This window comes from Parus major, chromosome 4A (genome assembly GCF_001522545.3).
Source record: "Parus major isolate Abel chromosome 4A, Parus_major1.1, whole genome shotgun sequence".
Lineage (NCBI taxonomy): Eukaryota > Metazoa > Chordata > Aves > Passeriformes > Paridae > Parus > Parus major.
In genome coordinates, this window is record NC_031772.1 from 11,778,870 (window position 1) to 11,804,754 (window position 25,885).

A 25,885-nucleotide genomic window follows, 5' to 3' on the forward strand; every position below is an offset into this window, starting at 1 on the left:
AGCCACCAATCAGAAGGGCGCAGGAGCCCAGTCCACCTAATTGCGCCTGTTCGCCTGCTCCGCTCGCCGCTCGGGCCGCGAGGTCTGCTGGGGTTTGTAGTCCTACAGGGGCCCGGTCGGCGAGCTCTCGGCGGGCGGCAGGACTGCAGCTCCCAAGGCGCCCCGCGGCGCTGCCGTGTTGTGCCTCCGTGTCGGGGCAAAGGGGAGGAGGATGGTGACATCGGGAGGATGGAGGCCGGTGAGGGGCGCGGGGCGCGGGCACGGCTGGCGGAGCGGCGCTGAGAGGCCAGGCAGGGGTTCGGGGGATCCAGTAGGGCCGCCGGCGGGCGCCGGGAGACGCCCGTGGGCTGAGAGGCGGGTGGGGGCGGCACGGTGCGATCCGCCGTGAGGGGCCGCCTTGCGCTTGGGGTCCCGCGGCCTCTCCTGGGGCCGTGGCTGGGTGGCTCGGGTGGAGGCAGGGGCGCGAGGGGGTTCGGCTGCCGCGCGGGGCGGCCGGAGCCGGGGGGCCGGAGCTGGGTCTGCCAGCCCCGCTCCAGGAGGCGCCGCTGCTCGGTAGGGAGCGCTCTAGGGGAGCGCCGGGAAGGATACCCTGGGAAGGGAAAAGAAACCCTGGCGGTACCTTCTCAAGTGGTTCGAAGTGTGATACGGCAGCAGGGGCGAGAGAGGTGTCTGCGAAGGGGGCGCAGATGCCGCCGGTTGGATTTCGGGGGTCGAGAGTGTCTCAAGTCTTTGGACTCAAAAATAGATAATTTGCTCTCGAAGTGCAGTGAGTGACGGTTTTTCTGACGGAGAATGCAGAGCACGGTGCGAGTTTTGCTGAGCTGAGCTGACAGCAAACCTCAAAGTCCTGGTGTTTAATTACTTCCTGTGGGGACTGGGAATATTGGGTCTCGGCAGCGTTGGCCCCAGTGCTCCGACCAGAGGGTGGTGCAGCTCTCTTTTAATGGATGGAATGTATATTTCTTTAAATGGAGTCTTACTTTATATATATACCGGATATATGTGCACTTATTTAAAAAGTAGGATAAATCGTTTGCTTTCATTTTTAAAGTCTGGTTTTTTAGAAGTATATTCCTTAAGATTATTATCTAAAATAAATGATTTTACATTAATTCTTACACTTGAACTGTTGTTTCACTCTTTCAGAAAGCACCATTTTAATGATCTAGAAAATGGTTGGACTGTCTTCTTTTGGTAGTATTAATTATCATTTGTTATTTTTCACTAAATAGATGTGATATTGAATAATAACATCAGTACATCTTTTTTTTTCTGAAGTGTTAAAAATCTCCACTTTTTAAAATCTCCAGATTAAAAATCTCCAATTTTCCAGTTGGGAAAGTAAAGCCCAGTCTTGCTAACACTTTTCACATGCTTCCCATTAAGCATGAGGCCGTAATCACTCTGATTTGTATTTTTTCTACTTTTCAGATCAAGCTGTGGTGCCTAATTTTTTTTTCCTTTCCTTATTATCTTGAATCAAATCTCATCCTCGCTGAAGTCATCTTGAACTTCTGTCATTGTTACTGGCTTCAGTGAGGTATAATCAAGGCGTTATTCCTGGTGTTCTCTCAGCACTCACTGAGGATCTAAATAAAAACCAAGGCATTGGCTATTTCAGTGTCAGAACAGCTTTTAAGGGAGAAAATTAAAAGCACCTGGCAGCACTGCTCAGAAGCCCCAAAGGCTGCAAAGATTTGCTACAACTGGTTTAGTTTGAGAGCTCCAAGTTGTGTATAAGAGAACAAGGGGATAAAATGGAGTTTGAATTTTGTGTATTCCTGTTCAGTTTTATCTAGGTATGAAAACCAGATCACTATTTTGTCAGATTGCTTAGAAGAATTTCCAGAAACTGATGAGCCAGTGTGGATTTTAGGAAGGCAACACCACCTAAACACAGGTATCTTTAGAATTAAAATATCTGTAACATCTGTAGAATATTCATAGATTTACATGCAGCAACAGCTCCTAATTTCCTTATGCTCCCTAAATGTCTCATGAGGGACATTTATTCTTCATCAGTGAGACACCAGGTGTAAGCAGTGGAATTCCTCTTGTACAGAAATCAGAACCAAAGTCAATGTGCTTCCAACTGTAATTCATGCAATATGATCACACTTGTAGCAAAGGCTGTCAGATGTGAACCTGGTCACTTCACAACATCAGGGCCTCAGAAATAAATATATAAATAACTTTTGGAAAATATTCAGCATTACTAATGTAATTTTCCTTTGAAGGATGCTGTCTGCAGCCTGTTACTTGCAACTAAAATGATATTTCAAATAACAATAATAAGTTAGTCTGTGGCAGATACTGCATTTTAGTGAAAATAAATAAATGACCTAAAAGTTAGAATAATGTGTTTATATAAAAATAAGATTTCAGAAATGAGTTTTTCTCCTGGGAGAGAATACAGCAGCATCCTCCTGTGTTACATATCAAAGGCAGTGGCCACCAATGCAGGCACGGTGTTCAGGACAGCCAAGGGTGTTGCATGCAGCCTTGATCAGCTGGAGAATCCTTTGGAAAAGCCAACCAGTCTGAGCCACAGCTAAGGGAAAATGCAGCAAGATTCTTAAGCATTCTTCAGAGCCTTTGGAGAATTCTGAAAGTGCACATGTTTAAACAAACAAGAAAAACTACAGAGGTTTAATCCAGTTAAACATTATTAACCTTTCCTTATAATTACTTTCTTTTGGGTTTGGAGGTAATGTATAATTCCATGTTGATCTGCATGTAGAACTTCTTAACCTGCTTTACCAGTTCTTTCCTGAAGACATAGTTCTCCAGAGTTGTTTTATTCAGGCTGGATATCGTCATTCCAAACACTTAATAAAATTTCATTGGGTAATAATTATTTCATCCTTCATAAGTTAACTTTAATGAGCAGTCTGAAAAAGCTCTCTGTGTTTGAACTGCTAAAAATGTTTTAAGAGTCTTGTATATAAAAGCTAAAAGGAACCTTCCATGGACTCTGTATATTGACTGTACAGGGATAATTTGAATTTTTCAGTTTTAAGTTTGTTTTAATAATTAATTTCCTCTTAAAATTGTTCCAGACAAATCTAAGTTATTGTTGGACATAAGTGGCCGTCTCTGGTTTACGTATAGAAGAAAGTTTTCACCTATTGGTGAGTATTCAGCATTCCAGCTGCCTGGTTATGGGTTAGCAAGATTAGTAATGATGTTTGGGACTAAGAAATTATTTTTACAGTTCTAGAAAGTTTTGATCATAATTTAACTGTGTATGCAAACTAAAGATTAAAGCTATTAAAATCAGTGTTTGCTTGTTCCTGTATATAATCAGGTCTTCATATATTTATGGGGCAAGCAGTCAAGTGACACCAGCACTGTGGAGAGAAAGGAGCTGGCTCAGTGCCTTTAACCTGTACAACAGTTATTAGAGGTTTGAGAAGTTCTTTCAGAAGCTGGGCTCCCTGTAGAGCCTGTGGTGACTGTAAGCAACTTCGTTCCCAGGAGGCACCGGTCCGTCATCTGATGCAGGCTGGGGATGCATGCTGAGGTGTGGGCAGATGATGCTGGCCCAGGCGCTGATCTGCAGACATTTAGGAAGAGGTGAGTACTGTTGCTGAGGCAACTTTTGTTTTATTTGGAGGCTGTTTAATTTTTGTTGTTGTTTTCTATAAAAGCATAAAACTTAAATTTATTAATGAAACTTTCTGTGATGCCCTGATAAAGTTACTAGTCAACTGTTCTTGTCTGATGGGGCAAAATCATGTCAGCCTTAAGCAGAGAAACAAAAACAGAGGCAGAACAAATAGGGAATCCCACTGTTGTTATTTTATAAATCTTTTTGAAGAATACCCAAGTTGAAGCCAAGGGAGAACTTGCCACCATGGGTCTGAGTTCTTCCCCTCTTTTTGTTACATAGCCACCAAAATGCAAGCCCAAGGTGATGGTGTGAGGAGTGATAGACACCACACAAAGTACTTCACAGACCACTCACCCATCATCAGCCTGAGTCCAAACCCCACAGCAGACCCCAGTAGTGCCTGCTCTTAGTCCTGTAGTAACAGGATTATATCCCAGGGTCTGTGTGTCACTCTTCTGTCAATTACCTTGCTGTGGTTGGGTCTGTGATCCTTATGGTCTTTTATAATGGTTTCCATGGGAGCATGATTTGTGGATTTATCACTTGAATAGCTGAATCCACAGAGCAGTAGTGCAAAGATTTAACTGAAAAAGTAGGCAAACAAATGTATTACCTGAGAAAAACTAGACCTTGAGCTTGCAGTATGGATCTAAATAGCATCAGCCCTGTATATGTGCTTCTCTGTTAGTAAATGTGATGTAACTACCTTATGTTAGAAGCAGAAGCTCACATGGCAAAGCCATGATTTCGATTGTGCTGTGGGAGAGGGACAGCATTGTGTTTGGACTTTGCTTTATGAGTCTTATTATCCTACAAATGCTTGCAAATCTAAAAAGGTCTGAACAGAACAGATAGTTTTAAATGGTCTTGGAAGCTTACGCAGAGCAATAGCTATCAATTTGCAGCAATGATCACTCAGGATATACTTGAAGTTGGCATTGTTCTTTTAGTTTCTCAATTTTCACACGATAACATATGATGATAAAGCTTGATAATAAATGACAAGGTGTGACTTCTAGGATCTCTAAATAACATGTAAATATTAGAGATGGATTGTCTCTTAAGATCTCATTGTATGGCTTTCTGCCATCTAGAAATTTGATCAGTACAATGAAAACATTATTTTTTAATTTGTATAACTTTTTTCCTGAAAGATTGGCAATGGGAAAAACACAAAAAACAACCAGAAGAATATAATAGAATTTTACAGTGCTTTCTGGATAGAAAGGATTGCTGCTATTCCATCCACCAGATGGGTAAGAACACACATCAACTTCCTTTTTTCTACTCAAATTCCTATGGTGTTGAAACATTCTCATTTGAAATAAGTTAATTCCAAATTTTTAGAAGGTCATTATGAGGACAATGTATATATTTATATATAAATGAAAATGTATGCAAGTGGGTGCAAAATATAATAATTCAGAAATATTATTCACTAAGACTTAATAAATCTGTACTCTAGAATCTGGCTCTTGAGAAAGTGTACAAGTTTTGGGTAGTAGAGTTGATAGTATTAAAATAGACAGTAAACTGCTGTAATTTGCTAAATAAAGTAACTATGTGCTCTAGAATGTTTGTCAAGATATTAGTAGGCCATGCTATTTGACATAGACTGTGACCAGCCTCTCTGTGGTCTTTTCCTGTGTGTGTTTTCCCTTATAAAAACAGCACAGATGGGTGTTGGAGAGGGGAAGTCCATTGGAGAATGGTTTGGACCAAATACAGTTGCTCAAGTACTGAAGTAAGTCATGGCAGTGGCTCCCTCATACTGTGCTCCCAGGGCTGCTGGGCTCAGAGGCTGCGCAGTGGTGCCTAAGGCTGCTGGAGAAAACCTGGAAGCTGCTCCTAGTGTGGAAGCCACACTAGAGCTCACTTTGCTGAGGGATAGGCAAATGTACCAGATTTCAGGTGGAGGCTGGACTGCAGGTCCTGGGTGCCATTTTCTGCAGCCCTGGGTCAGACACATTCTGGAGAGAGAGAGGAGTTAAAGGATGTCCTGGCCTCCAGCTCCTTTCCCTTACGAATTCTTCGCGAGTCATATACCAGTTTTTCAGGCTCATTTTAGACAACCAACACCATCTGTGCAGCCTAAGAGCTCCCTTCCCCAGAGTTCTGGATGTCACACAAAGTGAACATTATGCCACCATCCTAACTTTTGGGTGCCAAAATCTTGAGCTCCTCTGGCTTTTAACAGCCTGAAATAGTTCCACTGAGTTTAGTGGAACTTCTTAAGCACAAAGCAATATCAAAAGCTGGCATAGGAATTTTTTTATTCTCTACATGATATCAGGCACCATAGGCAGAATCACACAGTGGAATCTGTTAATTGCAATAAAAAGTAATAAACCTAATTATGTGGTTGAACTGTTACTATTCTTGCATTTGTCAAAAGGACAAAACAGTTTGCACATGGTATAGTGTGTGTTTTTCCTGGAACCACTCATTATTTTTTTCTAAATAGTGTTAAACACTAAAAGTTATCTTTTTACTACATGGAGACTTAAAAAAAAAACAAACAAACAGATTTTTTTTTTCCAAATAAATGACCTTTTCATACAATAACCATTTAACTGTTGTGTGCTAAAAGCTACCCTCATCGTCCTAGTAAGCTTTTATTAATTATTGCCTTTATGTCTTTTAGGAAGCTTGCTTTATTTGATGAGTGGAATTCATTAGCAGTTTATGTATCTATGGACAATACAGTGGTCATTGAAGACATCAGTAAGTGAAACAGGAATTTTTGCAGGACTGTTGTCTCAGCAGATATTAAAGAGTAGCTAATGCTCGTGGCAGATTTGATTGTTTAGACAAGCTACTTCTGGGAGCGTTAGGGTAGTGGTAGATTTGATGTCATTAAAGGTCTTTTCTGGCCTAAATGATTTGATGATTCTGTGATTATTTCCTTGGTGACAGTTTTTGATTTGACTTCACTCTCCTGAATGTATCCAAGTATGAGCAAAATCTTGGGACCATCCCTGTTCCCAGGGTAAGAAAAGGAATAAAGGAAATGGATACTCAGGTTTGGGGTTTCCAAAAGTAAAGCTTGCACAGAACAGAGAGGCATTTTTAGTGACCAACTTAACATGTGGATGAGAAGGTGGAGTTTGGTCTCTGCTACCTTAACTCCCACTCCAGCAATTGAATGTAGTTGCAGTATGTAAAAATATAGAGAATTGCTTGTAATAGAGTTTGCCAGAAATTTCCTTTTGTCAGGCAAAAGGGAAATGAGGGGCAGATCCTTCAGAAACATGTGGCCTATTTTCAGTTGTAGGAAGGGTGAGTTTACAAATGGTATTTGGCCACAGACTGGTTCTACTTCAGTCCCTACTTCTGCTTATTTTATGTCCACATTACTGGAAGTGAAGAGTTCCCTGAAGAATTTCTAATGCCTCCTCTCTGCTATATTGTCTCCCAGGCAAAGCTTGACACCATTAAGAGAGTAGTAAATTTAACTTCAGTCTTAAACTTCATCCCCTCATTTTTCTCATGTCTCACTAATGTGCCAGCACATACTCTGACTGCCAGAATTACTTCTACTAAGTAGTCAGGATTTCCATGCCCTGCTCCTTTTGTCTTAACACAGGAGCTCTATAAAGCTGTCTGGAAAAGTAATTTAATTCATGATTGAGAGGAAGATCTGCTCTGTATTCCTCTATGCATTCACTGATCTCTCTTTTCATTCCTCTAGAGAAGATGTGCTGGTCCCCTGCCCAGAGCAGCAGCGTTGCCCACAGCAGTGCACATTTGCACAGAAGTGCTCTTGGCCAAAACAGGAACATAGCAGGATTGTGCCCAGGCTGGAAGCCCCTCTTGCTCATTATCCCTCTCCGGCTAGGGATTAATCACATCAATCCAGTGTATATTGATGCATTTAAAGTAAGGGATTCTTCAGAGACTTGTTTCTGTATGTGAAAAAATTCAGGTATCTGTTATATCAATAAACAAATCAATTTAATTTTTCTCTCTTTGGACTCCTAGGAATGCTTTAAGATGCCACAGTCTTTGGGAGCATTAGGAGGGAAACCCAATAATGCCTATTATTTTATAGGATTTTTAGGTAAGGAAGAAAGAAACTTACTCCAAATATCCATATGATTGAAAAACAAAGGATTTTCTTTGGGAAGGGGCAGTAGTAAGTATTTTAAGCATGAGAATGGAGAAAAATAAACTTACACACTTCTGGAACAATATGAGACTATCCTTATAGGAACAGAAAAGGAGCAGCAAAGCTTGACATAAAAATATGGAATGATATAAGCAAGAGCAAGACACTAGGAAAAGTTTATAGCATTCAACAAGTGTCAAATGTCACTGTTGCTTAAATACTGAAATTTTCTAATCATTAATACTTTGTAGTGAAGAGTATCTTGTCTTATTCTTTTGCTTCCTGGCTTTCTTAAATTATTTCATAATTTTAAACTTTTTTCTCAAAGCAGTATGTCTTTCACCTTCTTCTATGTCTTCCTTTACTAATTAATGCAATAGTTAATCCTAGATTCAGCCTTTCATATTTCACCCTTGTCTGATCTGTAACTTCTTGGATATTTTGTTCTTTTGCAGAACATGAGCTGTTTTAGTCAGACTTACTCGCTCAGTTTCTGGGTGAATGCCTAATAGGATTACAGATTGCATTTGTGGTCATCCTGTATCTTTGATCTGAGGAATATTAGGGATTACTACAGTTGAGATATTTAAAAACTCTACTGGACTTCATGTAGATAATGGAAAGTATGTGACAAAGGTAGAAAAAACATCCAAAAATCTACCCTAAAAGATAACAGTGGAAAATTATACTAAATGCCCTGTGGGATACTGTTGTGCTGGGCTTTCCAGTACTCTTAAAGACTCCCTAGATAGAGTTGAGATACAGACTATGCTGATAATCCAATCTATGTTTTACAAGTCTGGATGGAATAAGTGTTTATTACTGCTTTGTACTTGTTATCACCATATAGATTTTACATCCCCCAGGCAATGAGCTGATCTACTTGGATCCTCACACCACTCAGAGTTTTGTAGATTCAGAAGAAAATGGGACAGTTGATGATGAGAGCTTCCACTGCCAGCATGCCCCACACAGAATGAAGATCATGAATTTGGACCCTTCAGTAGCTTTAGTAGGTGTTAGAAAATAATAAATGGGTGTACTTGATTCAAAGCAATACTTCTGTGTATTTTTAAGGGCAGCAACATGTTTCCTTGATTACAGTGATGATCACAGGGCACTTTTCTGCAATCTGAAATTCAACACATAGTTGTTTACATATTAACTGCATAGGATACATTAATTTTAGTTCTAGTAGGGTATCAACTGTTTGTATCCTGAGAAGCCAATTAAGTTTCTTTCCTGAGCAACATCAACATTTTCCAAGAAGTAGTTTGTAAGTCAAATCAAGGAACTGAATCAGGTTTCCTTATTTTATTCCATCACTATCATCTGTGCTTTGGTTGCTCTCAAGAAGATACTTATTTGAGCTTGTTTTATTTAATCTACAAATGTTCAAGTGGAATTGTAGGAGTCATCCCATATAGGTCACAAGAATACTGTAGTAGTTGAAGAAATTCAGTCTGATCTCATGCCAGTATCTTTGGTTGGGTTATGGGATATTGTCACTTGAGATATAACCCATACATAGATACCATCTTTGCATCTTTAAGCATCTTTGCTTATTGACATATTGTATTTAATATTACTATGTGTATTCTTTCCTTAGGGCTTCTTTTGCAAAGAAGAATGTGATTTTGATAACTGGTGTAGTCTTGTACAAAAGGTAATACTAATATCTTTTTTTGCTTTGTATGAAATCATGGATACTGTTCTTTTTTCAGTTAATGGAATATCTCTGCCTGCAAATTAAATGATACCCAGTGAAGGTGGCACTAATCATCAGGGAGAGCTGACACTGCTGATCAAGTCTGTTCAGCATTTTGCAACCCTGAGCCCTGGGACTAGGAGAACAAGTACATACATTGCCTTCCTGAGTTTGTCTTCTGTTAGCAGTATTGTGTTAGTGGCTCATACCTAAGTCATTTACTGAGAAACACAGCAAGCAGTTGGAATATTAAGCAACAAGAATGTGAATATGAAGTACCACCAACCAAAAGCATTTATTTAGAAAAAGGCTACAGAAAGCAGTTTGCAAATAACTGAAGTAGAAGATAAGATGTAGCTCATCTGATAGCGGTGAAATTTTGCTTCAATAATAACTTGTTCTTCTATCTTCCAAAATCTGTTGGATTTTTTTGAGTAGATAGATCTGTCTTTTGTTCCCATTGATTAATAGAAAACTTGAACACAGAGAGGTTCAAGCAAGTAATTTACTTTTAAAAGGCAGAAGTATGCTCTTGGTATCTGTTTACTCCATGTAAACAAAATTATAGATGTATGGATATCGAAGCTCATTATAATGCACTGATAACTTCTAGGAGAGTTTAAGTGATCCATCTTAAGTGATAAGTGATCCAGGTGTGTTTTCAAGTAGGAGAATACTAGAGATGTGTGAAGCAGTGATTCATGTGGCAGGTGAATGGTACCTGAAATAATGGGAATTTACAGCCTTTGTTCTTTGATAGATATACAGTATTAAAAATGTTTTTAATTAAGCAGGCAGTTTTTTGGTTTGTATTCTGTCCTCAGGAGATTCTAAACCAACAGAGCCTACAGATGTTTGAGCTGGTCCAGAAGCACCCACCACACTGGCCTCCTTTCATACCTCCTACCAAGCCAGAAGTGACAACCACAGGAGCAGGTGTGGTACCACTGAAAGTGTTGCTGGGCAGCAGAGTGGGCTCCTCAGCCAACAGGAGAACCATCACAGGTGGAATAACAGGGCTTTTGTGAGGATCAAGCAATCATTAATGATTAAGAGGCTTACTCTTACAGAGTATGTTATCCAAACAGGCCATGTCCAATTTACAAGTGCTAGCACAGTATATTTTTAAATCTTAAAAAATATTTCAAAGGCAGCATTTCAGAAGGGGGGTGGGTGGGAGGGGGGTGTTGAGGGTTTTTTTTAGTAAACAAAATCAGACATGTCTTTACATTATAAATGGTTTAATTTATTTTTCAGAACTGATTGAATCTACTGACAAGCTATTTGAATTGGAAGAAGAATTTGAAATCCTGAGTGTATGAAGGAAGCTGTGGTGACCCTTCTGAGTATTGAACATATTGCTAATATTACTTCATTGGCTCAAATTACACAGCCGTTAGCCTAAAAGTGCCTGAAATCATGGATAACAGAGAACAAACACCTGGTATCATCCAAAACTCCAACAGGGACAGTACCTTCTGTCAAAGAGCTTCCCCAGATGGAAAGGCAGTGAAAGATTTTATTATAAGACCCTGAAAGGGAACCTCTTTTTAATGTGTGTCTTTCTTGAAGACAAATGGACCTCTGAGATTAAGGCACAAGTAAGTCTGTCATCAGGCTGTATATTTGGGGAAAGGGGTAACACAGAAATGGGTATTTCTTGCTCTCATATAATGCAGTAGTTTAGTTCTTAAAGCAAAACAGTCTTCAGTTAAGGAGAATGTTTGCTTCTGTTCCTATTGGTGGGCTGCATCATAGAAAAAATACATTGTCTTGTTTAAAAGATCAACTTGATCAGGAGAAAATTGTTTTCCTTGTTAAATATTTTAACATGTATTTGAGCAACCACACTTTATGACAAAAATGTTTCTGTGAAAGGAACTATGACTAACATATCCGTTTGCAATAGCCTTCCTTTCCTGTTTCTGGGAGACCTCAAGAGGAACAGGATCCTCAAATAGTTGATACAGATCACAACCACTGTTGTAGTTATGATATATTTCACCTTGACCTTAAAGTTCAATCGTTTTAACTTAGGCTGACTTTATTTTGGAGCTAAGGTGAGTCAATTGTACCTTATTTATTTTAAAAAAGATTTACACAAGTATCTCTGTCACTGCACTTTATCTGTGCATCTAATAAATTTCTTAAGCTTTTCATAGGTTGTATGCTGCTATATTTTGTTAATTTGTTTGTGTGAACAAAATATAATCCAGGTTATCTTAAAACTTAATATATAGGCATATGCAAATTATTTAATTGTTGGATTTTGACTTGTTGCCTTTTGAAATCTGTTTTGGTAAAAGTGCCTTAATTCTCCAGGTTTATCAGAAGAGCCAGTGTAGTTTTGTTTCTTAGGAAGAGTATCTCTGTAGCAGCTATAAGAAAATCAGCTCAGAATAAAGGCAAAAATCTTCTAATTCCTTCTACAGTTCCTTTTTACTATCAGACAGTCCCTATTCTGATCATTTTGTCATGAAAGTGTAATGGACATGAATCTCACATCTTCAGTAATAAATGACCACATAGAGAAATCCTGAATGCTGTCTCCTCTCACTTGCACTTCTGGATCAGGGCAGTGTGATTTTCAAGAAAATAGTCATGACCAGGGCACACTTCATCTTATTTGCGTTCAACATTTATTAGCCATGGTTTGGAAACTATACATGTAGGAAAAATACCATTTTCTCCCCGTCTCCATAGATTAGCTGCAGAGGTTTATGTTTTTTTAAACAAAGTATTTCTTCTTCATTAATACATGAAGATACCATGCTTATGACATCAGTTGCAGCCCTCTCCTCCCCACAGAAAAAAAATTAAAATGAGCCCTTGCTCTGAAATACTCAGTCTTGAGCAGTACCTGCTAAAAAAAATAATTAAATGACCCTCAGTGGAGTACCATGTGCTTATTCCCCAAGCCACCCTTAGCCTCTTCAGAGAAGCCTAAGCCTTGCACAGCTCTTGTAGGATTCTGGGTAGGGGTGAACAGATGGATGGAAATGGGGCTGACGGCAGAACAGCTGGTGATTGGAATTCCTGCTCAGTGCACCTGACAAGAAGTGGCTGGTGGAACTGGATGGAAGCTTGGACAGGGGCATCAGTGGAGCCACTTACTTCAAGAGAAGCAACTCTCTAAAGACAGTGGTGCTTAAAAGCTCTGATTCTGGGGAGTAAATTAATTGGGTTTGCATTTGTCATGTTCAAAAATAAAGCCATGTCCCTGCAGATAAAAGACCTGATCAACATGTCCCTGTAGCACCACAGGAACCCAGTGGCTGAAAATTTCATTGTACTACGTCAGTTATCTGCATGATTTTTCAGAAGTCTTGAGCTTTGCTCTGTGCACACAAGTGTTTTAAAATTGCATGTGCATAACCCAGGATGTAAATGCAACATGCTGTCTGTACCAGGACAGCTAGGAAGTAGACTGGATATCCTGCAGGAAAGGACTGCTGCTCAGGAGTGTGAAAATGCCTTAAAGATATTTGCAAAATAATCCAAAGCAGTTGCTCATCTTTCACAATTAGGAATAGGAGATGAATGGCTACATTGTTCCTCACAACTTCCCTGTTCATCTCTAGTGTGGTTCAATTCCAGAGCTTGGAGAGCTCTGATCACCATGTATGAAGGTAATAATGTGTTATGCAAGTAATACTTTCATCTTTATTGATCATTATCTGCCTAAAATAACATCTCAGTTGTGCACTCATAATAATTTTCCAAATAATTTTATCATAAAGATTTTTAAGCCAAGGCAACAGTGTATTTGCAAGGCACTCATTTGAAAGGTCCTGGAATGTCAATAGGCAAGAATTTCACACACTTGACTCCAGAGAGGTTAATGGTAACTTTAGGCCTACTGAATGAATTCATTAAAGGTATAAGCATACCTTTGTCCTGGGTTTCCCTTAAAATATACCAGGAAAATCAGTTAGTGGCACTTCTTTTTAATTACGCCCTGAAGGAAAATTAACAGTGCATACAGTAGAGATACAATTTTTTTAAACTAAAAGCAATAAAGCCCAGAGGAAGCAGTATACAATACATGGTGACTGTAGGAGTAAAAAATGTACATCCCATAACTGCTTACTCCTGTATCTGCATAAGCTTGCGTGCCATCTAGTAAAGGCTCTACTTTTTCACACACACACAGCTTGAATAATTACAAAATAAGTGTGCCAAAGCTGCCTCAGAAAGGAAATTTATGTTCATAGTAATAAAAATGTTGGCTAATAAAGTATGGCTGCATATCACCTGCATATCATTAGCTGCAAAAAGATAAGCACAGACCTTGAAGCCAACAGACCTGGCATATATTTCAATAGAAAGCAATGAAAAATGGTAGAGGTGTTCTGGATTTATCTTCACATGAAAAATTGCTTTTTCCCTTGGTGTAACTCTTTAAGGTCAGCTGTGGATATCAGTCTGGATTAAAACTGATTACCTGTCACTGGAGAAAAGAATGTTCCATCTGTGTAATAAGCAAAGCAAAACATTCATTTTTCAATTTTTCTAAGAAAATCCATTATCAACCATTAGTGCATAGTGTTTCCAGTCACCCAGCATATACTGATAAATTTTAACTAGCTCTGTGTTTCACAGGAGAATGAGTCTCCACTCCCTCACACTAGACCAAATACTGTTTGCAAAGACACTACTTAAGCACAGCTTTGGCAAAGTTTCTGGGTGAGGACTGGATGTGCCTCAGACAGAGGAGTGGTACAAGGTATGAGCTGTTATCCAGTCTGAGTAAGAACTCACTGAGACTTTCTGAGGTAGCCATAAGGGAGGGGAAAAAAACATTGAAGTAAAAACATGTTTCATTAAAAAAATGGCTTCAGAACACTGGTCTTTCCCTCTTCTGTGCACAATCTCCTAGACTTGAAAGTTGATTTTTGCAGAGCTCTGGCTGGCTGATTCACCCATCAAGCACACACAAAACAGGTTTGTGAATTTACCCTTATCCAGTCATTCATGTCTAATCTGGGGTAACAAAGACTTTTCCCATAACTGCATTTCTGTTACTACAAGTTCTTCATGCACACCTGGCAGCGGCTGACGCGAGTCCGAAGCTGCCCCGCTTTCAGAGTCTCTGAGGGAGGAGCACTGACAAACTGCTGCTCCTGCTCCACTGTTGTCAGCCAGAAGCTGTATTTGTTGGCAAAGTAATGGCATGTTCCCCGAGCACCATTGCACTCAATAAATGGAGTAGCTCGGAAATCCTCCAGGCAGGAACCAGGTGAGACAAGGGACTGGCCTCCACCTTCTGCCCCTGCCGCAGTGTGCTGAAATAAAGATAGCAAGTTGAGTGAGTTCAAAGGAAGAGGAGATAAAACAGAGGTTCTGGTCTCCTGGTTCCATTGCTAAAAGGAGTGAAAAAGGCAATCAAAATTATACCCTGGCTATGTGGATCTGTCTCTTGAGTCTGAGCTAGAAGGCAAAAAGCAAAGGAACATACTTAGGCTGAATATGCAGGCAGGCCTAGATTAATGGAAAACCAGCTTTTCACTTGAAAGTTGGGAAAATTTGGAAACAATAATGCTGACATAATGTTTTTCTAACAATCTTACACTAATTAGCTTCTAGGAGAGGGCAATAGAAACCTTTTTTCACTGAGAAAGAGGATTAAGTCAATACTGTAGCTTAATTACTGTTCCCACATTTAAAGGATTGAAGAACAACTGTGGCAATATTGTAATAAATGGAATTGATTTGTGCTAACTAAATTGTACCTATTTGGAAAGCTATTATTAGAAACAATCAAGAGAATCAGTGTTACAAGGCAGATGTACCCCTTTACAGGTTTTACATGTTAAAATTAAGGTACATTATGTAGTTTTGAGATAAGTGATGTCCCAAGATGAAATAGACCTTGAGATGAACAAAGTTGGAAAGACTTTAGGGATAGGGTCTAAAAATCATTAAATGTAAGACTAATTAGTAGACTTACATAACACAATGCTTAGTACGCACACACAAACCTGTAAGGTTATCCAGAGGACAACAAGGATGAGTATAAGCCTTCGTCCAAAGACCTCCAAAAGAAGACTGAAGACCCCCTAACAACAAGTGAGGCTTGCTCCATGAAGAATAGTGACGTAAAATCAAAAAAATTTGAAATAGGAGGAAACTTATGGGAAACATTAATGAATACATATAAGCATACAGTATGTAAGTTTAGCTTGAAGTGCTTTGTTTTGTATGTGAGGCAGGGTGGGAAGCTCTCTCTGTACCCCGGTCCATTTTGTACGTGAGGTAGGGTGGGAAGCCCTCTCCGTACCCTGGTCAGTTTTGCTTATGCTTTAATCATACTGAATTACTGGTAAATTACTTATATAAATTGTATTTTTTTATTAAATTGTATTCTTTTACTAAACTATTATTTTATGTGCTATACAATTTACTATATATATATATATATAATAATTTACTGTATATATATATAAAATATACAATTTTAAATGCTACACAATTTACTAAATTGTATTCATTATTAATTAAACTGCTGTTAACTCAAAAAACCTAGTTGTCAAAATTCTAATTTCATTTATAGCAATATGGAACTTAGGCAGCAATGTTAACAGCAAAACTGATCAGGACAGCTGCTAAGCAGAGCACACACAGAGCTATAGCAACTCAGCTGATGAAGAAATGAACTGAGGCAAGAAGAGACAGGGTTCCAGGTTCCTGTAAGTAACTCACAGAACACAGTCTCAGTAACATTATTAGAGAAGAGAAATCAAGATGTTTAAAGCTGCCTCTGCACTAGCAGTAGTGTCCTTACCATAAGGAAGGAGTATCCTATCCACAGGCTGCGCCAGCCCTGGGGACACTGTGGGATGGTGATGTCCTGGCTGTGCACAGCCACAGCCTGCGAAGGTGCTTCGCACACAGAGCACCGGCTGATGTACTGTGGGATCTGAACGCTGTATACAGGCATCATGGGGATGGGAGCAGTGGTGGAGAGCCAGTAGGACTTGTCGTTTCGGCTGGCATAATAGCACACTTCATTTATGTTGCAGTAAATAAAAGGCATGGTGCTGAAGCGAGGCAAACATGAGCCAGCAAAACCTGAAAAATTGGAGAAGTGGTCATACCAAGTATCTGCCAAATACTCCAAATCATACATACCAACATTTAGTGGTGAGGATGGCATGAGTGACACTGCTCCCAGTGCAGATCTGGCCAAGCCAACTGTCACCACCTCCACTACAGCCCGCACCTAGTGGCTTTTTAAATGTAATTTTGGCCTGTGATGTTCATTCTTGAAAGAATTCTGTCAACTCACCAAGATCCTGGTTATGTGACTTCTCCTGTCCCTCCACATACAATAAGCTATAGCCATCCCAGAGCTTATTCATTCCCATGGGGCATGGGGGGATCTGATCTGATTGACTGTGCTTCACTAGAGTGTATCCAATGCCCACACTCCTACCAGGCATTCCTGGCAAACCATGGGAACCTGGCTTCCCAGCAGCACCTAGGAGACAGAAGAATCGTTATTGCTAGTGCACAGTGTGGACATCAGCTGGCTCTATACCCCACTTGGCATTACTTATGTCAGTCTTGTACAATGAAGAGTCCAAGGTAAATGGTTGCTACATGAATTAACTTAACAGCTCCAAAAGTGTTAGGCAGCATGACCCACCCATTCTCTTCCTCTTTTTGTTTTCCCTGTTTCTCCAACAACTCCGGTGCCAGTGTGTTAGGTATATCTCACAATATAGTAGTTCTGAGGATCTCAAAGCACCAACCAAAACCTAATTTTTGCTATAGCACTCTTCTTGATGATATTTCTCTTCTTTCTCACTGTGCCTTTCCTCTACTCCAGAGGGACACTACTGTGTCCAAGCCTCAAAGCTGTGGTTACTGTGAATGCTACATCACTCTTCTAGATCTTCAGGATGATTCCCACAACCACAAAACATGAAAACCAAAAAGTGTTTAGAATTGCACCTACAAAAACACCAGAAGTGACATCAACAAGGACATGTGACAGAACTTTCCTCACTGAACATTAAATTTCTTTCATTGCAGGTCCAAAACACAACACCACAGCCATCCTCTGATTTTCCTCAGGTAATTGGGTAATGGGGAGGGTCTCTGCAGAAGCTGTAAGCAAACACAATTCTACCATTTGCTTCTTTTTGATCTGTACTCCCCAAATCATAAAATTACCTTCAAATCCCTGTGGTCCTGGGGCACCCGAAAGTCCTGGATCCCCAGCTATGCCAGGAATTCCAGGTAAGCCATCACGTCCTTTCAGGCCAGATCTTCCTGGCAAACCTTTTGGGCCTGAAATAAAATAGAATTATTAGTATTATTATTTCTTCATACTATTGGCTTGACTCCTGCAATCACATTCCAGAAGGGAAATAAGATGTCAGCAGCCATGCCAAGAGCTCACTCTTCAGCAGCTGTGGTTATAAACAGCCACCTCCTAAAGAGACTCCACCTGATCTGTTTGTCTATTAAAGGATTAGAGGTGCAGCTGAATATCAGAAGTGGTTAAAAATGACGCATTATCTTTGTATTCATTTGATGGAATTCTTTCCTTAATTAAAAAACCCTGTAAACATTCCTAATGCACTTGATCAAGTAGTGTTTCTCTTCCAGAAGAACAGCATTTTGGTGATCTGAGTGTACTTTTTACCTGGTTTTCCAGCCGAGCCATGGAATCCAGGATCTCCATCAAAGCCAGGAACACCATCAATTCCTGGCAGACCAGGTAATCCTGCAGGGGCTGTGAGTACTTCTGGCTGTGGGGTTATTCCTGGAGCCCCTGGTCTGCCAGGGAGACCTGCACATGGGGCGAAGGATGTGTAAGTACCCCACAAAAACCACACAGATTTGATGCTAATCCTGACACAAAGGAGAAAAATGTGACATTAAGACCAACTTTGTGTATCAGCACTGAGTACCTTGTAAAAAGTATGTCAAGCTCCTTCTAACTAATTTCAGTCTCTGTGGGAATTCCAAGCACAGAAAGTTCTCAAAATCTTGAGTGTGCAATCTCAAATATAAACATTAACAAGGGGTTAGGCCTGAAGCATTGAAAAAGCTTTCAGATTTAAAACCATAAGCAAGAATGTGAGTTTGTAGTTTAGATAGAAAAGACATTAAGCTAAGTAGTGGAAAGTTCTAAGGTTTTAAGGCTAAGACATAAAAGTAGTTATAAAGGTAATAAGAAGTTTAAGGTATAACAAGTAGTCTTGTGTGTCATTATATGACTGGTTAAGAATGTCCGCACTGCAGCAAAGAATTATAAAACAAAATAATTAATTATTGGTGTGAAAGTAGAACATTCTTTTGTGGTAGAAGTTTATTGGCTATTTAACCTTGTGACCTGTGGTCTTGTGATCACTGACCACGACCATCTAGTGAACGTGGTGAAGATGCTCTCACGACTTCATGAGACTGTAGAAAAAGATTAATCATGCTTTAGAATGTCTTTAAGTGGTCCTGTCTCTCACAAAATCCTGATAAGTCCCTAAGAAATGAAGAGTCTCCCAAATAAGCCCATTAAGAGAGCTCTGAAGTCATCCCCAGCCCAAACCAGGTGCAATAAATAACAACTTTTTTAATCCTCCAGCACCCACCTCGATGGCCCATTTCACCTTTCAGCCCAGCATAACCAGGATCCCCCGGAGGCCCATCTTTACCTGGCATCCCCATTAGGCCAGGTTCACCTCTTGCACCTGCAAAGACACACAGCTAAGACTGGGTCTCAGCACTAATTCTGACCCATAGCTGCAGCTCTCAACAGCACTGGGGCTCCAACACAGAGGGGACCACAACCCTCAAGGCAGACTGTGCCAAATTTCACATCCACAATGGCTGCAGAGCCTCAAGACAAGAATTTCCACTGCTTCCTAACTGTACTTTATTGAAAGTACTCTTCCTCTTCCTTGAGTAACTCTTGGAGAGTGCACATCTTTACTATTTGAAATTCATCTCTATGCACAGCACATAGAGTGATGGGATCTGCCAGCCTACAAAGACAGCAGACAGTTGTTCATGTGGCAGTGGTTCTCCATCCTGCCCTGGCTTTTGAGCTGTGTGGTATCTCTCAAACCTTGCTCTTGGAGTCCCTGTGTGTAGCTGCCCTTTGGCCTCCTTTGGTACAGACTAAAGAGAGATCAACATGCTCCCTGTCTTAGCCCAGAACATCATCTCTGAACTCCTACAATCCTCTTGTGGAGACCTAAATCCACCACACTCATGCCTCTGAGCATACAGGACAGGTAGGATGAAACAGCAACTCCAGTCCTTGCCTAGAGAGCACAACTGGGTTAACTGTGGTCAACAAGCACAGCAACATTGCAGGTGGATACCATCTACTCAGAAAAATAACAAAGACAAGAGGAAAAAAATAATTAGAGATACATTGAAAAACAGCTGGAGCTGGCCCTACTTTACTGCTTTTGGAGTCAGAAGATAAAATCTGCAGGAGCCAAAAGGAAAGCTTGAGACATCAAATTCAGCTATTACACCTGAATGAGGAGGCCACACTAACCACCCAACAGCCATTCCTACTGTCAAGATGACAGCTGTCAAAACACTCCCAGATCCTTTCAAGGCGAGATTACCTTTGAATCCAGATGCTCCAGGGAGTCCAATTGGACCAGTGGGTCCCAAATCGCCCTTAATGCCTCGCAAGCCAAGAACACCAGGGAAACCTGGAGTGCCTGTGTCACCTTGATCAGAAGCTGGGCCAGGGGGTCCCCGTGGTCCTGGAGGACCTGGAAAACCTAGATACAATAGAGTTAATTGGCAAAATCTATTCCTGGGGCAAAGCAACTGCTGGGGCTATCCCCAGCATTTCTTTCTGTCTGGGGAAAGACTGGAGTCTCAGCCTGTCCGACAAGGATGTGAGGTACTGAATGGGTACCAGTTTCCAAACTGCACACACCTGAACTCCCATGAGTGCCTGGAACACCAGCATCTCCAGGTCTCCCATGTATATCAGACAGAAGAGAAACTCCAGGTGTTCCTGGCAGGCCAGGCAGTCCCATAGGACCAGGGGGACCTAGAATAACAAACACAAAGTGAGCGACAACCAAAGGTCTTCATGGATTTTCAAACACATTGACAGAGGTAGTGGCTGGGGAGCATTTATATTGAAAAGAACAAAGACATCTCACTACAGGAGGGGAAACAATACATATTGTGCTGTTCAGGAGAGATAAAGATACTTTCAGAAATGTGCAACTGTTTCTCAAAATATGGAGCAACATCACAGATTTCACATTTACCTGTCAAGTTTCTAACCATCTTTGAGGCTTCAGGAATTGTCTTTGGTAGTTCTGCTGACTATGCAACCCACTAACCTCAGCTGCAATACATCCTGCTATCAGAACATCAGTATCTACCCATGTCTCCTGATGAGCCTTTTGGTCCAGGGAATCCTGCAGCTCCTCTTTCCAAGCCTGGAGAGCCTTCTTCACCCTTAGTACCTGGGAGACCTGCAGGTCCTTTCAATCCAGCTTCACTCAGACCTAATTAAACATGGTTAACAAAGATAAGAGAGCCTATTCAAATTGCCTAATAGCAGTCTTATTATTAAACAAAATGAATGGTGATTTAAAAACTAGCCATTTACTACTGTCTCTGCTGTTTTCTGTAAAGCACCTGGAATTGGTGATTTGGTGCCTCACATGCTACTCTGGTTGTGCAGAGTGAATTTAAACAGTATGTGAGATGCAGAGAAAAGCTTATGACTGTTCTGGTCCCCCCCCAAGCACTTGCAAAAGAATAGAAACATAGCAGTCCTGTGACAGGATCTGCTGCCAGCCTATATGCGGTGTCTCTCACGAGGACACACCAGACTCAAGCCGTTGGTGTTTAAATAACCTTTTGGGGTTCGTGCTGCAACACAGGGAGGGAGTTGAGTTTGCACAGACTGCTGCAGAATGCACACAGAATTGCAGAATGCAAAAGTGGGGCAGGACAGAGGCTCCCAGGAAAAGCTGCAGGGAGATGTTCAGCATGCCACTCTGGGAAGAGTACGCACTAAAAGCAGGTCTCAGGAAAATTGTGTGGAGGATTTATATGCTGCAAATCATTGCCTTCTGATAATGTTGTAATCAAAGAAAACATATTGTTTGAGTTGTAAATGTGAAGTGTGTCCATTTTCATGCATAAAACACCTGCCACAAATTTTAGGTGCTACTTTACAACATAACTATAACTAAACAAGTCTTTTTGGTAAGATCTTTATTTACTTCTTTACTTAAGTAAAACCTTGTTTTCAACACAGAACTACATTCCATTTCATATGATTCAAAATATGAAAAAGTTCAGCAAAAGCTCCCTAAAAGCAGAATCTGGAAACAAATCAAAGAAATTAGCTTCTGATTTTATTGATGCCTTTCTTGAGCTCCATATAATGGAGGGCTCTGAAAAGCCGTACAGAAACATTTCATTGCTAAGTCCGATGCAAAGCAAGCATTTGGTGCTGCCCTGATCAAATCAAATATCCATTAGAAAGAGTTTTGTGATTTCATTCCATTAATTTTCCAGAAATGACACAGTCCTTCAGGAATTCAAGAACCATCACCAGAAAAGCCTCTTCAACTCCATAGGCTACATCCTGTTCTTACTGTCATTGAAGAAGAATTAGTTCGTGCACATTCAGTATCTTGAGGTTTTCCTTCAGGTCATAATTAAAATCAGAACTGGGTGAAATAGGGGAATTTTATGGGAAACTGTTCTCATGGTGGAGCAGTTACATATTTCCCTAGCTGTGATGCTTCTACTACACGTTTCCTTTACCTGGTGTTCCAGGGGACCCTTTTGTGCCTGGCAAGCCATTCAGACCATTTAAACCTGGAAATCCATGAAAGCCTGAGGAGACATTGGGAACATGTAAGTGAGCAAATAGGCAAACAATCTAGTTAGGTGGAAATGCATAAACTGATTCATAGAGAATACAATACATGAGAAACCTGACACACAGAGAAGCACAGTACGTAAAGCTGTAAAGTCTTCCTTCACACAAGTGCCCTTCATGGAAACTCTTCCCACTGCTCTCTCCAGTGTTACCTTTCATGAACACCGATTAGTAATTCAAACCAAGTGAGAGCCTCTCCCTTTCCAACCATTCCCCTGCTCATTCCTAGCAGCTGGTGCCTGCACAACGTTGCCAAGAGGAAGCTCTTTCCCACACACAGCTGGCCCATCATACACTGCCTGCCAGAGACTTGGCCAAAACACTGCTTTTCTGACCCAGCTTCTCCTTCCATGTGCAGATTGCACATATACCTTTAGGTCCTGCTGTTCCAAGAGCTCCAGGGAATCCAACAGATCCTGGCTGTCCTGGGGGTCCTGGTGGGCCAGGGGCTCCTCTCAGCCCAGCATTTCCATGGATTCCTAAAAGCAAGCAGAAAAATATTCCTGTATTACACATCATGTCCAGGCTGAAATGGCTCACAGCTCCATCTTACAGCTTCTGTTCCTGCACTTAACTCATAAGATGGGTGAATAAACAACTATTTAAGTAAAGCAAAATCAGATTTAAGTCTCTCCTCATGCCACCATTAGCATCACATTTATCAAGCTATTTATTTGATGGGATTTTTTAAAACATAGCAGTGACATTCTTCATCATCCACTAACACATGAACTCTTCACACACCAAATAATTGAATTGTTTTTCAAAAAAACATTTCAATGTTTCATTTCAAATGAAACATTTCAAAAGAACATTTCAACAACTTTCACTGTTCTCCAACCTTTGATCTTGATAACTATTTGGGAATCTACCTGCTAATTACCCCAGAACTCAAAGACACTTGTAGCCATTCTTCTGGGTAGATTTGGCTCTAGAGAGGGAACAGAAAAAAATGTTGTAATGAAGAAGCTGCTACTGCTTGTATCTAACTGAGATTTTCCCTATTTGTTAATGGGATTCCTTTGGGTTTCAGTGTTGCAGGATTCACCATATTTGGCCAGTAGGACAAGGTGATTCCTTACACTACTCTCAAAGAAAATTCCCATTTTCTTGCCAAACTTCTTGTTTAAGCTTCAGCTGAGACAGGCCAAATAGGGCTGAGGATGCATCAAGGTGAAGTAGTCACAACATGAGCTGCAGAACTTAGGTCCTCAATCCAGTACCTGCTGGTCCTTCTTGGCCAAGATCTCCTGGGCTGCCTTTGTGTCCATTCACCCCAGTGTTTCCTGGGTAGCCTGGTTCACCCTTGAGTCCTTCTCTCCCTCTCTCTCCTAAATGGATATAAACATACAAGTCAAACTGGAGGAAGGCATTGAAGAGGGTGAGAAACATGGTATGCTGAGGTTGTAGCACTTGTGTTTGCCCAGCCATTGCCTGGGCCCTGGGCTGGACTCCCAGGGTGCCAAATGCCAGTGCAAGTTCACAGATGCCTCCTCAAGAAGTGAAGTTGTTGGAATCTGAGACACAGAGTGTGTGCCCTTGTTTCTGATGCTTAGCTCTGAGATCTAGAAGAACATTGAATTTCATATAATATGAAATTTATGAGCATGTTTTCATGGAGATACATGAGAACAACTGTTAAAGCTAGATAAAAAAGCTAAAAGTGTGAGTGTACAGATTAGAGAGTTTCTTAAGCCACTGGGTGAAAAGGTTAGAGTTTAAAACAGTTTAGAAAGCAGAAGACAGGATGGAGGATTTAGAAGGTTGTTTCTTTTCCTTATTCTTTCTTCTTCATGCTCTTCTCCCAGAGGTTTTTGGGTAATAGTGATTAGACAGAAAATGCCGCAATGCAGTATACAGGTGATGGGTCATTGGGTCATTAAGAAAAATAATATATGTGTCTACTGTTAATTGTATAAGAATGAGTATAAAGATATATAAAGTATAAAAAAAAGAACTGCATAGTTCAGGGCCATTTTGTGCTTTCAAAGCCAAAGTGAGCCACAAGGCCATTTTGTACCATCAGAAAGAAATAAGCCAGATTGCAGTGAATTAAACTTGTCTGGAGAGACCTGCTAAGTTTTGTGATAACATCCTAATAAACACGACAAACAAGATCCTAACAGGCTTTAGAGTTTTTGTCCTGACCTGGAGGACTGTGATAAGTGGGACTCCCTGTGAGGGAGTATCCCCAAGGAGCTCAGCTCGGAGAAGCTGAGAAATCCAGGAGTAAAAAAAAAAGTGCAGAAGAAGCACAACAGCAGGATCAGAAAAGAAAGAAGAAACAAAAAGAAATTAAAAAAAGTTACAGAAATGAACCCAACATTAGAACTAGGCTGCTCCCAGATGTGTTCATTATTATCCAATTTGTGCCCCACCTGGATTGCAGACTCCTCAAATCTCACTTTCAGGATTATAAAAATACCCAAATTGGGCAATGCTAGCCTGTTTAGTCTCTAGAATTTTGTATTCTTGAAGTGAGCAATCAAGGCCTGTTGCAGTGTGTTTCTTGTTAATGGTATGTTCTATTATTACCTAAGTTGATGGTTTAGTCCAAATGAGACCCTTCCACCCCATGTTGTCAATCTACCCTCAGTCTCCTGTCAATCTGTCTTAGGCCCACCAGATGCTTGGAATTCCACTTCGGAAATCCCCTAAACTTCGACACTTGATTAGTCCATGTGACCCAACCTTCTCCCCCTACCTCCCTCATTGGATGATGATTTTGTGAACCCTGCCTTTTACCCTCCCCAGGATATCTCTTATTAGCTGATGCTTTGTACCCTCCCTTTGAATCGCCTCCCTATTTCAGCTGTTGCACTCTTGCATTTTCTGTCTTTTGCCCCCAAGATTCCCCAGAGCAATAAATCCTCCATTATCCCATGCAAAAGACCTCCCTCTTGTCCTTGCTTCCTCAGAGCACAGACTGACAGCCAAAAAGCCATAGAGCAAGTGTTCTAGTCACACACCAGGTCATCCTGTTCCAGGGGTGTGACTCACTCCTGTCGCAGGTTGAAGTGACAGAGGCAGATAAGCTCCGGCAAGATGCAATAAAGGCCTTTACCTGGAAACCCTGGGTCTCCTCTCTCTCCTTTTGGTCCAGCAATGCCAGGAACACCAACAGACTCTCCCTGTTCGCCTGGAAAAGAAAGGAAAGGCTATTCTGTCATTGACGGTGAACTTCAGTTTCCAGGGCTTGTATAAGAAAATAAACGTTGCTGTATTTCAAATTCATGGTCCAAACAAAGACAAAAGGTTCAAAGACATGGTGCAAATAATGCACCTGAGTCTGAAAATGCTTATAACCATCAGTGTATGCAGATCCACTCATGCAAATGCACAAGATAGACATTTACAGGTAATTACACAATATCCTGCACTTTTGACATGAGAAGATGAGAGAAAAGAGTCCTTCTTGCACTCTCCAACAGGCTTTACACAGTGCTGTGGTCAAACTTTCAGAGGACCATAAAGTCTTTAGGCTTGGTATGGGTCTTGTCTGAATGAAGCCTCTTACAAGGGGATATGTACTAGGAGCCAGTCACTGGAGAGCAATGACACTTC

General features: G+C 40.8%; 2 protein-coding genes across 9 annotated transcripts in view; one reads left to right on the forward strand and one right to left on the reverse strand.

Moving 5' to 3' along the window:
- Positions 1-109: 109 nt before the first annotated feature.
- On the forward strand, positions 110-11,970 carry ATG4A (autophagy related 4A cysteine peptidase). 5 transcript variants are annotated; one of them, XM_015626049.2, is made up of 13 exons: positions 110-238; positions 1,790-1,900; positions 3,060-3,131; positions 3,478-3,576; positions 4,768-4,869; positions 5,285-5,357; positions 6,258-6,337; positions 7,305-7,492; positions 7,595-7,673; positions 8,588-8,733; positions 9,331-9,387; positions 10,254-10,434; positions 10,687-11,970. In XM_015626049.2, the coding sequence occupies exons 1-13, from the start codon at positions 229-231 to the stop codon at positions 10,749-10,751; spliced, it is 1,263 nt and encodes a 420-aa protein (XP_015481535.1). In that variant the 5' UTR covers positions 110-228; the 3' UTR covers positions 10,752-11,970. The 5 variants fall into 5 exon arrangements, with proteins under 5 accessions (XP_015481535.1, XP_018862044.1, XP_015481532.1 ...); XM_015626046.3 differs by lacking the exon at positions 110-238 and adding an exon at positions 1,147-1,194; XM_033514072.1 differs by lacking the exon at positions 110-238 and adding an exon at positions 1,170-1,194 and having other exon boundaries at positions 10,254-10,365; positions 10,687-11,588.
- A 79-nt stretch (positions 11,971-12,049) lies between these two features.
- COL4A6 (collagen type IV alpha 6 chain) overlaps positions 12,050-25,885 on the reverse strand; it is a 123,560-nt gene continuing 109,724 nt past the window's right edge. For 2 of the 4 annotated variants that reach the window (XM_015626025.3, XM_015626024.3), the window contains 13 exons: positions 25,386-25,460; positions 23,545-23,652; positions 22,693-22,800; positions 22,204-22,275; positions 20,802-20,927; positions 20,342-20,458; positions 20,019-20,180; positions 19,029-19,127; positions 18,083-18,229; positions 17,608-17,724; positions 16,718-16,909; positions 16,214-16,500; positions 12,050-14,714 (listed from right to left, as the gene is read on the reverse strand). In XM_015626025.3, the coding sequence (XP_015481511.1) occupies positions 14,454-14,714; positions 16,214-16,500; positions 16,718-16,909; positions 17,608-17,724; positions 18,083-18,229; positions 19,029-19,127; positions 20,019-20,180; positions 20,342-20,458; positions 20,802-20,927; positions 22,204-22,275; positions 22,693-22,800; positions 23,545-23,652; positions 25,386-25,460 (1,871 nt within the window). In that variant the 3' untranslated portion in view covers positions 12,050-14,453. Of the gene's footprint in view, positions 14,715-16,213; positions 16,501-16,717; positions 16,910-17,607; positions 17,725-18,082; positions 19,128-20,018; positions 20,181-20,341; positions 20,459-20,801; positions 20,928-22,203; positions 22,276-22,692; positions 22,801-23,544; positions 23,653-25,385; positions 25,461-25,885 lie in introns of those variants that run through there. The other 2 variants (XR_001521306.3, XM_015626026.3) reach the window with 2 other exon arrangements.

Bases quoted from the DNA above. Each gene is read 5' to 3' on its own strand.
- ATG4A (XM_015626046.3), top strand. From the start codon at position 1,173: ATGGTTGGACTGTCTTCTTTTG. The intron at 1,195-1,789 runs GTAGTATTAATT...ATTCCTGTTCAG, and splicing joins GGTTGGACTGTCTTCTTTTG to TTTTATCTAGGTATGAAAAC. The intron at 9,388-10,253 runs GTAATACTAATA...TTCTGTCCTCAG, and splicing joins GGTGTAGTCTTGTACAAAAG to GAGATTCTAAACCAACAGAG.